At 38.6% G+C, this 14162-nt stretch overlaps 1 protein-coding gene across 1 annotated transcript; it reads right to left on the reverse strand.

Moving 5' to 3' along the window:
- Positions 1–3308: 3308 nt before the first annotated feature.
- Positions 3309–11417, reverse strand: LOC110899061 (CLIP-associated protein). Its single transcript, XM_022145932.2, has 21 exons — positions 10810–11417; positions 9758–9913; positions 9596–9658; positions 9382–9450; positions 8894–9059; positions 8539–8700; positions 8363–8460; positions 8203–8277; positions 8056–8124; positions 7897–7982; positions 7683–7800; positions 7506–7604; positions 7060–7399; positions 4909–6638; positions 4704–4805; positions 4519–4623; positions 4358–4432; positions 4190–4258; positions 4041–4109; positions 3830–3931; positions 3309–3735 (listed from the first exon to the last, which is right to left on the reverse strand). The coding sequence occupies exons 1-21, from the start codon at positions 11140–11142 to the stop codon at positions 3583–3585; spliced, it is 4239 nt and encodes a 1412-aa protein (XP_022001624.1). The 5' UTR covers positions 11143–11417; the 3' UTR covers positions 3309–3582.
- Positions 11418–14162: the final 2745 nt, after the last annotated feature.

A 14162-nucleotide genomic window follows, 5' to 3' on the forward strand; every position in this document is an offset into this window, starting at 1 on the left:
ATCTAATTTTTGAAGGATCTCTTGTCTTCTGACCGGAGTGCTGATCCTTTGATCGCAAAGGTTGACTGGCCTTTCTTTGGGCTTTGACCCTTGTAAGTGTAGTTGAGAGGAGCGACTTGGGCCTAATCGCCAGTTTCGTAGTGTTGGGCCAAAGTTCGGATGCTCCTCATCTCCCATAATCTCCGTGACCATTTACTTTTTTTTTTTTAACCGGCGTGAGAGTAAGAAACCGTTTTACATAATGAATGAGACGAATTTATTCTGACCAATTTAATTTGTTAGTAACTGAGTTTTTAGGATGAAATTGGTTACCTGCTCTCATGCATGGGTTTGCTTATATTCCCTTTTCCTTTATTGAGAGGAGCGACTTGGGCCTAATCGCCAGTTTCTTAGTGTTGGGCCAAGGTCCGGATGCTCCTCATCTCCCGTAATCTCCGGTGCACATCATATTACTTTTGTGTGCTAATCGACACCTTCATCGGGTCTTTGTTGTTTTAATCTGGGCCTCATCTATTGCTCCTTATAAATAAGTCATTTCTTTAAAAGTTATTTTAAATTGTGGCGCCATTTGCATAGTGATAAAATAAACTGATATTCTCTGTTTTTATTTTGTTCCAGGTTTCATAATTACACTGGAATTTTGTATCTTGTATACGCTGCGACGCTCTTGTACATGTTTCCATCTGTGGTATCACTTGTCAGTCTCAAATTTCAAAACAAAGCACGCTCTCCTTTTGAAACTCATCGTTTGCTTGCCAACATGGCAGTTGTTGCGTACATAATTGCTATACCAATGCCAGTGGCTTTATTTTGTTTAAAAGCTCGCTTGGACAGGGAAAGTTTTCCACATATCTATTACAGGATCTTACAGAGTGTATTTTGCTTTTGGAGCCTTCTTGCACCTCTATCATTCGTCTTAGTGTTGTTCTTGCCTCCTGGGTTTGGCTTGATTGGGTATATAATCGTATTTATACTTTTCATAGTCATAGTTGCATCTTCTTTTTGCAACTATATACGCTTACCTTTTAAGACGGATTTATCAAACTTGGAAGCACACAAAAGGAATGAGACATGGTCACATTTTGCATTAACAATCACCGAAGAGTAAAAGTCATCATTCTTATGTATGTTTTGTAATATTGTAACTCTTGTCCGTGAAGCACAATAAACCCTATGTATATATTTTGAACTTATACCCTATATATAAAGAATTCGAATAAAGCAATCTCTATCCCTAATAAACTTTTGTAATTGTTGGTGTGTGTATTAATAATAAAAAGAAAGTTCTTGCAAGCATATCAGATTTTCAAATATAGGATGATGTTACACCTTTTAATAACCTTTTACATTCTCATGTACTAAATTCCATTGTCTGTTACAAGTGCTATTTTCAACATGATTAGATACAACCTCGTATATATTAATGGTATAAAAACTCTTGCATTTTCTAATTTGTCGCAAAAAAAGATTACATGTTGACAGATACAACCAAGAAAACAAACGCCTCTATTCTCCTTGTCTTGTGTCTAGTAGACAAATTCGATAAACACAATATTTGGTCTCAAACCGACGAACAAAACAAGGAAGTTCAAGAGCATGTAAATACCGGTTGTTTGTGTCTTCCTCTCCCTCACGTCTGAGATGAAAACCAATGTAGGCCATCTATTGTACTGTTGAATAACTCTCACCTTCATTCACCCAAACAACACAAAATCAAACATTGAAACAAGGCAACTCATTGAGGTGTGTTGGACTTGCTTGCTTCCACATGTTAGTTCAAGCTTTCGGTTTCTCTGCAGATGGAATGGTCCCGACAGTACAATGACCTTTGAATTGTGAAAACTGCTGGAAGAGGTTCACCTGTTAAGTCCCACAGGTCATGTATTGCGGGGCGTTTCTTCAATAATCCGTTGGGACTGAATATCTTTGAGTCGTTCTCTCTTGTCATGTTCCTGAATCATGACTTTCAATCTTGCCATATCGTTGTGTTTGAAATCGGCTCCCTAGGAGCCACGTGCGTAAGGACCAGATTCATTGTGTAAGGAATCAAAGGACCTGAGATAGTTGTGTAAGATGAAGTCGGGTCCATGGATGGCACCATATGTTGCTACCAAAACTCAAGCAACTAGATATGAGTCCCGTATAGCAGTGCTGGGACGCGAGTGCAAATCTCACTAGGTTCAGAAGCACCGCCGTTAGCCTCGTTAAAGATACATGGGAGATTCTCCAGACTCTTGGGTAAGTAAGAGTAAACGTACAGACAGCGTAGTTATTTAGTTTAGAATGCCTTAAGAAGGAAGAGAGGTTTATATAGTTTAGACACTTTGGAGCTCCCTCTACAATAGTTGTTAGCCGCTGACCTACTTGACCCAGTTCGGGGGGGTTACCCCTTCATGTAGAAACCGTGAGAATAAAGTTATTTCATTGTATAATACAATAGTATTCAGACTCCAGAGAAGTTTTCAATGGAGAAGGAAAGGACAATGATCAGAGGAGACAAATAAGAAAGAAAAATGTTTTACCACTTTCTTGCAGCCAAGACACCAAAACATTGGCGAGTCACCCAATGTCTTGATTCAATGACCGGCCCGGCTTATTCCTAAATTCCATAAAAGGTCAAGTTGCACAACACTTACGATTAGGTACGGAGCTAGAAAGTTTTCATTCGGGGTTGTTTTTTCCAAAGCTCGGATGTTTATCAGCTCAATATTAGAATTTCCGAGCCAGGTCACATAATAACATAAAAGGGTGAAGGGTGTTCAAGGGTTCAATCACTTGAACCCCCACAAGATCAAAGGGCTTGCGATGGTGTTCTAGCTCCATCACTTGAACCAAGCTTCCCAATAAATGCAGCAAGCATTAATTTCAAATGTTCCACTATCTTGAACAGGTTCACTAACCCGATTTCAATCCCATCTGGCGAGATGGAGGGGGTTGTGGTGGCATTCACGTGGAACTTGCCTAACCCGGATGGCAAACCATCAGACACCCCTTCCACCTTAAAGTCATTAGATACATAGGAAGTAAAAAGCCCCTAAAAACCAATACAAAAAAAATACCACTCCAACCATATTTCGAACACAAAATTCATTGGGTTCGCCATAAAAAATACTCAAGGGTCAATAAATAGCATATGTTAGCATTAAAACCGAAATAATAACTGCAAGCTAGTAGCCCCCCCCCCCCCCCCTTTGCTTAGGAAGGATGCAAAATCCAAGCAAAATACAAGAACAAAAATTGTTTTACAACCCATATGAAGTATAGACCATTTAAAGCATCAAACCGCAAAAAAAAAAAAAAAAAAAAAAAAAAAAGAAGCCAAAATATGTATTATAGACACAAGAAACCTGGAAGATACAATTTCGCTAGTGTACTTTGTAATAAGTTACCAGAAACACACACTTCGCCTCAACTCCAACAAAACTAAGTGTTAAAAGAAATAATAACTCGACAAAAATAAAGCCACACAAAGAAAAACCAGCCACAAGCCTTTGCACACGTACAGCACACACCATACAAATATACAAGATTGACAACGAATTAATATACCAGGTCACACTCTTTATCTTCATCTTCATGCCACTAATCTTGGATAGGAGTCCCAGTCCTTGCTTGTGATATACGGTTTGCATATATCGTTACTAACCTCAACTGTGTGCTATTTAGTCCTTCCAAATATGGCAAAAACGCTTTTCCAAGCATTATGTAGATATCCACCAGACAAAAAACAACCGTCTGCCAGTACAAAGCAACAAAATACCATGAGTTCGTTGATGATGATTGGGATATATAATATATTTATATATTGGGGGCATGTTTAAGAAGTTACCTTGCGAACGTCGGCACTCTGGTTACCAAAAGCGTCAAAAAGAGCAGGCAAAAACGATTGTAACTGGCCCATTAGTTCCTCCTGGGAAAGCCGACCCACAAGCTGAAGAATAGAAGACATATTTCATGAATTTCAGATCACAAAAATGTGCATTGGATTATGTTTTAAGAAAAAAAAATCGAAATTTCTGTTTGGTTTGACGAGAATCTACCTTTGTCAAACAGTTGATACACGTAACAAGAGTTTTCTCATCTTCGGTTACCAATAATGGGACGATAACCTACAAGGTCAGAACACAAGAGATGAATAAAAGATGATGCAAATATATAATGGATTTGTGAGAAGATTAAAATAACTTACACTTAAACATCTGAAGGGATCGTGTTGAGACAAAATAACAGTTAAGCAATGTTCTGCTTCATTTGACACCTGCATTGAAGAAAACATCAACATCTTAACGCAATACTTCTCTGCATACGGTAAATATTGCGATCTTTATTGAAAGATAAAAGTAGGATAGAAACTTACCTTCGGGATTATGTCCTTTGTAAGATTTAATAATTTTTCAATTACAATCTCAATAGAATCTTCCATGGCATCTCTCTGTAATAATCAATAGATGAAAACCTTTCTAGAAAAAACAGTTTGTAAAGGGCACCGAACGTTGAAAAAATTAAAAAAAAAAATACCTGGTTCTTCAACATTTCAGCTACTAATGAAAGAGCAAGCTCTCGAATCGATGAATCAGGGTCGTCCAAAACCTCAAGTACGACCATCAAAATTTGATTAAAGTACTGCAAACATATATCAAACACCAAAAGCGTATCAGTAAATGATTGTTTGCTACACGTTATGAAATAACAAATTAGATAACCTTGGTCCATACGGAAGAATCATTGGCCGCAGAAGCATCAATTAACTGCTGAAGTGCAGTACGCTTGGTTGTCGTAGAACATTCATCGGTACCATTAGAAATCTAATCCAACAAATAAAACACAAGATTAAATTATAAGCAGTGTTAGAAGCGTATGAATAATATGAATACTGTAAACAGAGTCTTTTATGGAATTTGAACTCACTACATGAAGGATTTGAGGGATGCTCGGTTTAGTATCAGGAGATGAATTGATCTTTAAAGCCGCAAGTTTTGAAAGGCTAAGTTCCAAATCAGTTGTCGAATCATCCAGTTGGATATCCGAGCTCACAAGTCCATTGAGCCGCGGTGTTGAATTTGAATTTAAATTAACCTCCGTGTTACTATTTCCCTCCAAATTGTCCGATTGAATGGACCATGATGCCACGTTATCCTTGTCATTTGAACCATGTCCACCATTATTGGAGCCAATATCAAGACCCTGATATAAATTATCGTCTCTAGTGATCTGGATCAATTCTTGGGTGGGACCCGAAACCCATTTCTTACCACCATCACTATCAACAGAACTACCAGAATACCTTCCGAACATAGGAGTCTTTTTCGACACTGGAACATATCCTTCTTCAGAAGAAGTCCCAACAACATCGTATGGATCGTAAGATGATTTGGACCGTTGTCTGTCTTTCTTCTGCTGCAGGTAATTCATTAAGTCAACTTCTATACGGGGTGTATGTTGCTTAAGCGCTCGCCTTAAAGAATTCTGTTCTTCAACGGATAAACTAAGAATGTAATTCAAAACAGATGTTGAATCAAAGTGAGTGTAAACAGATATGATACACGTTATAGCTGTTTCCTTTAACTTTGTGTTTTTGTCGTGAACCAGTGGTGCTAATTTAGCAAGCCATAGTTTCAAGATCCCAATATTCCCAGCACCCTCGGAATTTACCGCGTGTTTGTTAAATGAAACGATTGCAAACTCGATTACAGCAAGTTTTGCTTTAGGGGATCTTTGTTCATCTAAAGAACGAAGCAAAGCTGGCAGCAGTGAATCAACGCCATACGTTTTGCCGACAATTTCTAATACGGTTGAACATGGTTGCCTGACTAATTCCTTTGGATCGATTAACCGAGAGAACACATGTGGTAATATTCTCTCCATGTAACTTTCAAACGGTTTTCTACAAGCTGGGATGATGTCAGCAAGTGATGTCAGAGCTGCTTGTGCCACTTTATGGTGTGGATCATCTAAATGTAGGAAATATAACTTCATTACTTTTTCGAAACTTTGTGTAACTTCTTGAACTCCTTTCGGGCCTTGCTGGAGTAATGAACGAAGATAATTAAATGCCGAAACTTTCGCGTTCCAATCAGCACCAGATTTAAGACCATCACTTAAAGCATCGTAAAGAGAAGTGGGACCCTCTGTATAAGTTGACATTTCTCCAGGCGAAAATTGACTCTCATCAAAGCTTCTTCTCCTGGTTGAAGTCATTCTCCCGGTTACATTTTTTCTCGATAATGGTCTCTGAAAATTAGGTACATGATGACTATTGTGCGAGTGTGAATCTCTGTAAGGCGTCTCTAAATAATGCTTATCTGTATGCAAATTAACCGATCTTCGGGCCTCTCTAATTTCGTTATGATCTTCAAAAGAGCTTCTTTCCAGATGTTTTTCAGGGGCTCGTCTTGCTGAGTAAGATGAAAGTGATGACAGAGTTTCATTCCTGAGATTACCATGATACGAACTTTTAGCGGAATCACGTGAAGCCTGAATCTGAGTGATGATGTCGGACAACACCAACCCGCCACTACGATTGTTAGGTTTCGTAATACCAGAAGCGGTCGAGTCTAATGATAGTGAACTGGCGAGACTATTTGAAGCAGGAGCAGCAAGCGGGAATGGCGGGTCACGAGATGAAGGTGGGTCTACTCCTGTACTAGGGGTAATAAAAGATGAGGCTAGCCATTCAGAAAATAAATAACGAGTAAAACCCCATTTTCGTCCCTGAGATTTTCATCCCGCTAAATCAGGGGTATTTTCGTCTTTCTTGTTATCTTAAAAGGCAATTCGGTCTTTTTCAGGGGTATTCGGTCTTTTTACATAAAGTGAAAAAGACCGAATTTGCCCCTTTAAGTTAGCAAAAAAGACAGAAATACCCCTGACGTAACGAAAAAAAATGGATGGAGTTAACGAGCCGGATGAAAATGGCAAAGATTTCAAACCTTTTGTATCCAGATGCGAAAAAACAAACCTTTGGACAAAAGTTGCAAAACTGGCCAAACCTCAAGGACGAAATTGACATTTTACTCTAAAATAAATAATACTTGTATATAATGATTTCACAACATATACCTAGATCAAGACTTGATGATCTAACTCTACCGGAATCTAGACCTCTAAGCATGCTTTCAATGGCTGTAACCTTTTGTTTGCTAGAATGCAACATGCTTTCTAAGCTACGTTCTGTACTCTTGTTAGCAGGCTTTGATTGCGAAGAATAAAGGCCGGATGAGTGAGAGGTTACCGATGGTAAACTTGCGTTTCTGTCCATTGCAACAATGGCTGAAGTACCATATCCAGCTAGATTTGAAGAAGATGAATTATGAGTACTGACCGATGTTTGTGGGTTCCTGTCACGAAGTGATGGTGACGCATGCCGCCGGTGAATGCCACCATCCTCTTCATTTATTATCTGTGCATGCACGTTATTCAGTTATGCAACTAAAGCATTGCCACGTCAGCAGTATCATACTATCATTGACTTTTATTTAATTCATTAGAAGTAAGATAAGACATACCCTTTGAATGACGGGATCGAACGATGAAAATAAGCGGCGGGAACGCTCGGGCCATGTTTTTGAGAACATACGGTAGCATGCTCTAGCGGTTGAACGCACCTGATGTGACTACGTGTTAAATTAATTACCTATTAATCATAAAAATGATAACAATAAAAACTAACAAAAATAATAGACCTCGCTCATTGCATCTCCCACACAACATTTGATAAGGTCTTCATAAAGGTCGGCCGACCGTTGTATCTCAGGTGCATCAGCCCAATATTCGAGTATCAACAATGCATATTCACAGCATCTGTATAGAATTAAAATGTGACATTACTCATTAGCACTGATATATAATTATATTATATTATACAAATACATTGTGCTCAGAAAATGAAACTAAAACCTCGCACGGAGTATTGAACTCCGGTCATGTTTTGCAGTTTCAGCCACACGAGGAAGTATTCGAGCAACTTTACAGTTACGCAACATCTGAAAAAAAAAGGTGTAAGAAGTAGATTTACAAGACATGTGTTAAAAAAAAAGTGAATAGGTAAGTAAATACCGTTTTTATGCAGTTATCCGAAGATTCTGCAATTACAAGTACGGTTATCACGACAAGTTTGAAAAGAGCCTGAATGTCAAATCATGTGTCAGAAAGGTAGTTGGTAAGTTACAAACTCTCAAAGCACAGGATAAAGCTTATTCTTACAGGTATGAAAATCTCTGCAAATGACTCAAAATCTCCTAACAGCTCTTTGGATAGAAAGTTCAATAAGTGACAAGCCTAGCAATAACCGTGAGAAAAAAATAGTCAAATTGTTATTCGAATATCGAAAATAATCCTTTCTTCACACGGGATTGCAGAATACCTGCTTAACTATGCTAGATCTTCTATCAGCCAACTGAGTAGTTAGAGGACCAACAAGCTGCTTTAAAAGTCCGCGAAAAGATGGATAATCAGTTGCACCTGGTGTGACACGACAATATTGTTATATATTTTTTATTTTAAACAATTTAAAGTAAATAAATAACACATCATACACACCTCCAAGAACAAGGCCTTCAACCCTTTGCAGGGCTCCAATGCGGAGGGACCAATCTTTCTCGGGAACAAGAGTTGAAGCGATCTTTTCGAACTCACGGATTAATTCCTTTTCTGTATACACTTTGATTGGGTCTATGGGCTTTTCCGTAATATCAGATTCCCCTGAAATATATATTTATGAGTAAAAGTTAAAGTTTGCCAATGACAGTGAGCAATAACACAAAACGAGTTGGAATATTAAAACAAAAATGGAAGAAAACTACCCAATAGAAACATGAAGCGGGTGAAAAATACATTCAGATACTAAATGATGATTTTGTTACATTAAAAAACTGAATATATTTATATATCTAACCTCCAAAAAGGGACACTTCACGAGAGGATGTCTTGGCCTTTGGGCTGCTTCTTTTGGGATTATGATTAGAAAGCTTGACAGCAGCAGGAGCATAAGTATTAACTCGGATATCTGCGGAACGTTGTTTTGGTTCAATTCTTTCAAGTCGGGCGTTAATATCCTTTACCTGGGTTCAATTCAAGCCAGAAAAAAAATTATATCTTCCGAACCTTTTAGGTCTTTGAACAGAAATGTGTTCATGAAAATTTAATTTTTATATCAAAATGTCATAACGACTAAAAAAACTATGTCCGGCACCCTATCCCATGAAGATCTTTAATTGAGTTACATAATGGTATAATGATTGCTTAAATATTCAAATGCCAAAAGATAATGTCTGCTGAGTAAAACATAACGGGCCATGCTATATACACACATAAGCAAGATATATGGTGTGTAGAAGAACAAATAGACTAAATGAACAGAAATGCTAGCCCTAACATAATCACCATTGATGACGGAAGCTGATGGCGCATGAGTTCTTCGCGGAACTGAGGCCCAATTTGAGCATACATCTCCTGCAGCAGAAGAAAAATGTCAAACAAATTCATTTGGATAATAATTACACAAGTATGTAAGTATGTAACAGCTGAACATTAGATTAAATCTCAATCTCTAAGCAAGTAGGTAACAGCTGGCCATTAGATTAAATGGTTAGCTAACCTCGATGCACAAAATAGCGGCTTCTCTCACACCTGGATTAGGGTCATATAACATCTTTAATATCTGGACAATTGAAGATGTGGGGTGTAAGAATTAGTATTTATGTTTGCATGATGAAACTATGCAACTGAAAGCCTCATGAAACACTAGCAGAAAACATACAGAAGGAAGAATCGCACGTTGCAAGGGTAGCTCTGTAGATGCAAATAAACCAATGGCAGATGTGACAGTTTTTGCAAACTCTTCTCTAACTCTCCAGCTTTTGTGATTCCAAGCATTAGAACCAGCTCTTTCAACAATAAGAGTTGGAGAAGAGACCTGTACCACACAACCAAGAAGCAAGCGTATAACTTTTCAGCTGTTTGTTTTCAGTATTCACTGAATTAAAAGCTTTTATACAACCAGTCTAGCTCAAATAAAACCATTAAAACAAGAAACTGTATTTATAATATAACAATGGGCAAGCGATCTGCATAAAGGCTAGAGAAGAATGAAGAATCTAATGTAATGACTCGTTTTGAATGCACAACTAATACGTAAAACTAAATAAACAAACAATAGTGCGATCTGTGTGATCACAAGACCACATTGCCCATAAGTTCCAGGCTTCAAGCAAACGAACTCAAATGTACTTCACAAGCTACACACGTAAGATCCCCATGGGCAAGTTCTAAAACATGAAAGAAAACTAATACAGATACTGCTAGTGCTCGGTGTCGCAACCATGGATCAACAGAATCTCGTGTCAAAATACTACATTGTAAGCTAACCTCAAAATATCTATAAGTCCACTCATATAAGCACGTATAAACCTTGCTAGCAACCGAAACATTGTGCCAAAAGATAATAAGAAACGGTATCAAACGGCGATCAACCGCCAAAGAAACTAGCCTAAAGAACGAATTAACGGAACTTAACTACCAAATTTGGCAATTTCCACTATAGACCTTCAGTATAATATCTTATAATGAGTGGTAACCCGACATTCGAAGAACCAACAGTATCAATAATTGAAATAACAATCCGTAAAGAACCTAAAACCAATAGTTCATTATCCAACTAATCTTTTCCCCCAATAATTACATATAAAATTTCAACATGTACAACTCTGATCACCAAACCACTATCATACTCATACAATCAGTAACAATCAATAAAATAAACTTAAATTTCACTGGAAAACGACAGGAAAAACACACACACCGACACAATACCTGCATGAGAGTAAGCAACAAACGCCTGGCGGCATCACGAACCGGCTGCTTAGCGTCTCCAAGGCGCTCAACAGTAGCCGGAACAAGCGCATTAAAATGAAGCTTCAAGTGTTCACCAGACAAAACGGCAGCAGAGTCAAGCGCCTGTAAACCTCCTTGCGAAACCCTAAAATTGTTGTCTTTCAAGAGATCTAAGCAGCAATCGACAAGAGATGTGACTTCAGTGGAGGTTAAACTCTTTCTAGAAGCTTCTAGAAGTTCGTGAAGTCTCTCTACTCCGGCCATTCTCTCTTTCGTGTCCTTTGAGCGTGCCATTTCGAGAGCTTCTTCCATTGTAGAGCGGATTGGATCTGGTCAGATCCACGGCGGCGTTAGATGGATAGAAGTTGGAAGGAGTGTGTGGGGGTGGGGGTTGACGGTGGTGGTGGTGGTGGTGGTGGTTGGGGTGTGACGGAGACAGCGGAGAGAGAACCGTGAAAACCTGTGCTGGATCGACGGTCGAGATGAGAGAGAGAGAGAGTAATATTGTTACGGGAAAGTGTTATATTTATGTACAGTTTTCTATATAGCCTGTTTGTTGAGTTTTCTTTTCTTTTCTTCTCTAGTTCAATCAATATTTTAGTCAAAATCAATATATTCTGATTGTATACTTGTTTATTTTTATATTTTATTTTTTTTATTTTAGACCGTTAGTGGTAAGACTATGCGTTGTGGAGGTCGAAGATATTGTCGACGTGGAAGAGAATGATGCAGAGAAACCAGGTTTGTTGGTGCACGATATGGTAGGGGTGTGGATGAGACGCAAGGGCAGGTGCATGCAACTAGTCACGGCCACAAGTCCTAGGGCGTTTGAAGATTTTAACTCTTTCTAGTTATTAAATACCACAAATACCCAATCATATTCAGCTATCTCAGTTCCATACTACATTTTGTAATTCACATCTCCAAAACATGTATTCTTGAGTGTGAAATATGAAACCCTTCGTTATCAAAATGACGAACTTTTTTTCAGATTTAATATTCATTACAATACATTGTCAGGGCCGGCCCTAGAATTTTGGAGGCCCAAAGCGAATTAAAAATTTGAGGCCCTTTTCAATTTTTCTAGACTCGTAATTTCGGTTTGTATCTGACATGAAATATATTAGGAAGAAACTTATAAAACACTTAACCATTATATAAACTAGATGATTTCCCTAATCAAATAATGTTGGTATCTAATACATAAATCAAATTAAGTTGGTTAAAAGAGTTTAACCTAACAAATAACAATTTACATTGTGTGTGAAAGGAATTAAAACATGCTAATTATTTTAAGTATACGATTGTTATTAGTTAGACACGATTTTTTTTAAATAAAATTTTACATGGACATATCATGTTAAAAATTGTGTGGACAACATATTTTAGCTTATTAAATTAAGAGAGGTGATTAAAAAAGATGCATTTATAACCCTTTATTAAAAGAGTGAGTGAGGTGATTAATAATTTTGAAAATGGGTAGGAGGTGAGATTCGAACCCACGCCTATACAAAAACCAAATTTTGTTCTTACCACTAGACTACAATTGTATAGATTTTTTTTAATTTTGGAGGCCCTATTTTTTCGGAGGCCCTAGGCTGTCGCCTAGCCCAATTACACTAATGGGCCGGCCCTGTACATTGTTATGGTTATCAAATAACCTTTTTTGGTTGTATATACATAAAATGATTCCTTTCTAAAAAGAACATAAAAGCATAAAGTCCCCTTCTATACCATAATTGTTTTGTATAATAATTGAACATTAAATTGTATGAAATGTTTATAACAATGATTGATTGTATGTTTCATTAAATTACATGCTAACACAAGGTATGCACAGGTATCTAAAGTTTGTATTTTACGTTTTATTAGGGTGTAAGGGGCACTCACCTAAGAGGTGAGTCCTCTCTCTTACGCCCAACCAATCCTCTTGTGCCACGTCAACTTCCCTCTTAAATTCCCCTCACACCCTAATTTGATGGCGGCACTCCCCTCTTAGGTGACTATTTTTTTATTAACAAAAAAAAGTTTTTATTGGTTGATTGAATAGGGCCCACCTTCTCTCTCCTCCCCTCTCATCGGTGCCTATCCCACGAACTTGGTCCCCGATTTTGGTCCCCGAGTGATTGGCGCCACCTTCCCTATCGGCACATTCGGTCCCCGCAAGGGGTCACCGAACTGTGCCCCGCACACCCTTATTGAAAAAAGAGTAAAATGTTTGGATAGTTCACCTATAATCTTCAACTTTTAGAAATTACACCGGTGCTTCTTGTGTTTTACTTTTTGTTACTCAGATGGTCCCTGAAGTGAATGGGGGTTAGTTTTCTCCGTTAAGTCTATCTGTAATTACTTATTTACCCCTTACTTTTATTAAAATATAAAAAATTACACAAGCACACACCCTTACTCTCTCTTTATCTCTATCTCTATCCCTATCTCTCTCTACTTTCTCTCTCTCTCTCTCTCTCTCTCAGAGAACCATCTCAACCCACCTGCCGTTGACCACCAGCCACCACCGCACCCACCTGAGACAACCACCTCTTTCTATCTTCACCTACCACCACCATATGCCGCCACCACCACCGTCTTCACCAACACCACCATATGTTGCCACCAGCCGCCACCGCACCCACCTAAGACAACCACGGATCCCCTTCATCTGAAATCAAACGGCGACCACCAAATCCATCAACACCCACCAAATCGAATGATGATCCCCTTCAATTTCCGGTTCGTCGTCTTCATATTCGGCCTCACCCTCCCCCACTCCGACCTCGTCCCCTTAACATGTTTTCTCAATCATCCTCAGTTCCACCACCAAATCCATCGACACCCATCAAAACAGTAAGTCAAATCTCCCTCTAATTCATCCAATTGACGTCAAATTTGTGACCCATTTGTTATTGTTGATGGTTGTTAACTAACTGCAAGTGAAGGTGGAGATTAAGGGGAGAGTGCAGGGGGTGTTCTACCATGACTGGACTGTGCATAATGCTACTGAATTGGGTTTGAAAGGGTGGGTAAGGAACCGAAGGGTTAGGGTTTTTGGTGATGGTGGGGTGGAAGTGGGTGGTGGTGGAGACGGTGGGGGTGCAGGCGGTGATTGGGGGCAGTGGTTGGAGGCAGTGGAGACGGTAGTTGGAGGTAGTAGATGAATAAGGGAGGGGTAAATATGGTGGGCCCCACACTTTTAATAATCCATATTTGTGTTTTTTTTAATTTTTTAAAAGGAGGGGTAAATAAGTAATTTCAGATGGACTTAACAGAGAAAACTAACGAACATCCACTCCAGGAACTATCCGAGTAACAAAAAGTAAACTAGAGGGAGCACC

The sequence above is a fragment of the Helianthus annuus genome, chromosome 4 (genome assembly GCF_002127325.2).
Source record: "Helianthus annuus cultivar XRQ/B chromosome 4, HanXRQr2.0-SUNRISE, whole genome shotgun sequence".
Classification (NCBI taxonomy): Eukaryota; Viridiplantae; Streptophyta; class Magnoliopsida; order Asterales; family Asteraceae; genus Helianthus; species Helianthus annuus.

Coding starts and splice junctions, on each gene's coding strand:
- LOC110899061 (XM_022145932.2), bottom strand. CDS start 11,142: ATGGAAGAAGCTCTCGAAATGGCACGCTCAAAGGACACGAAAGAGAGA. Junction 9,914..10,809: donor TGTTGCTTACTCTCATGCAG/GTATTGTGTCGG, acceptor TGTGTGGTACAG/GTCTCTTCTCCAACTCTTAT. Junction 8,701..8,893: donor TGAAGTGTCCCTTTTTGGAG/GTTAGATATATA, acceptor TATATATTTCAG/GGGAATCTGATATTACGGAA.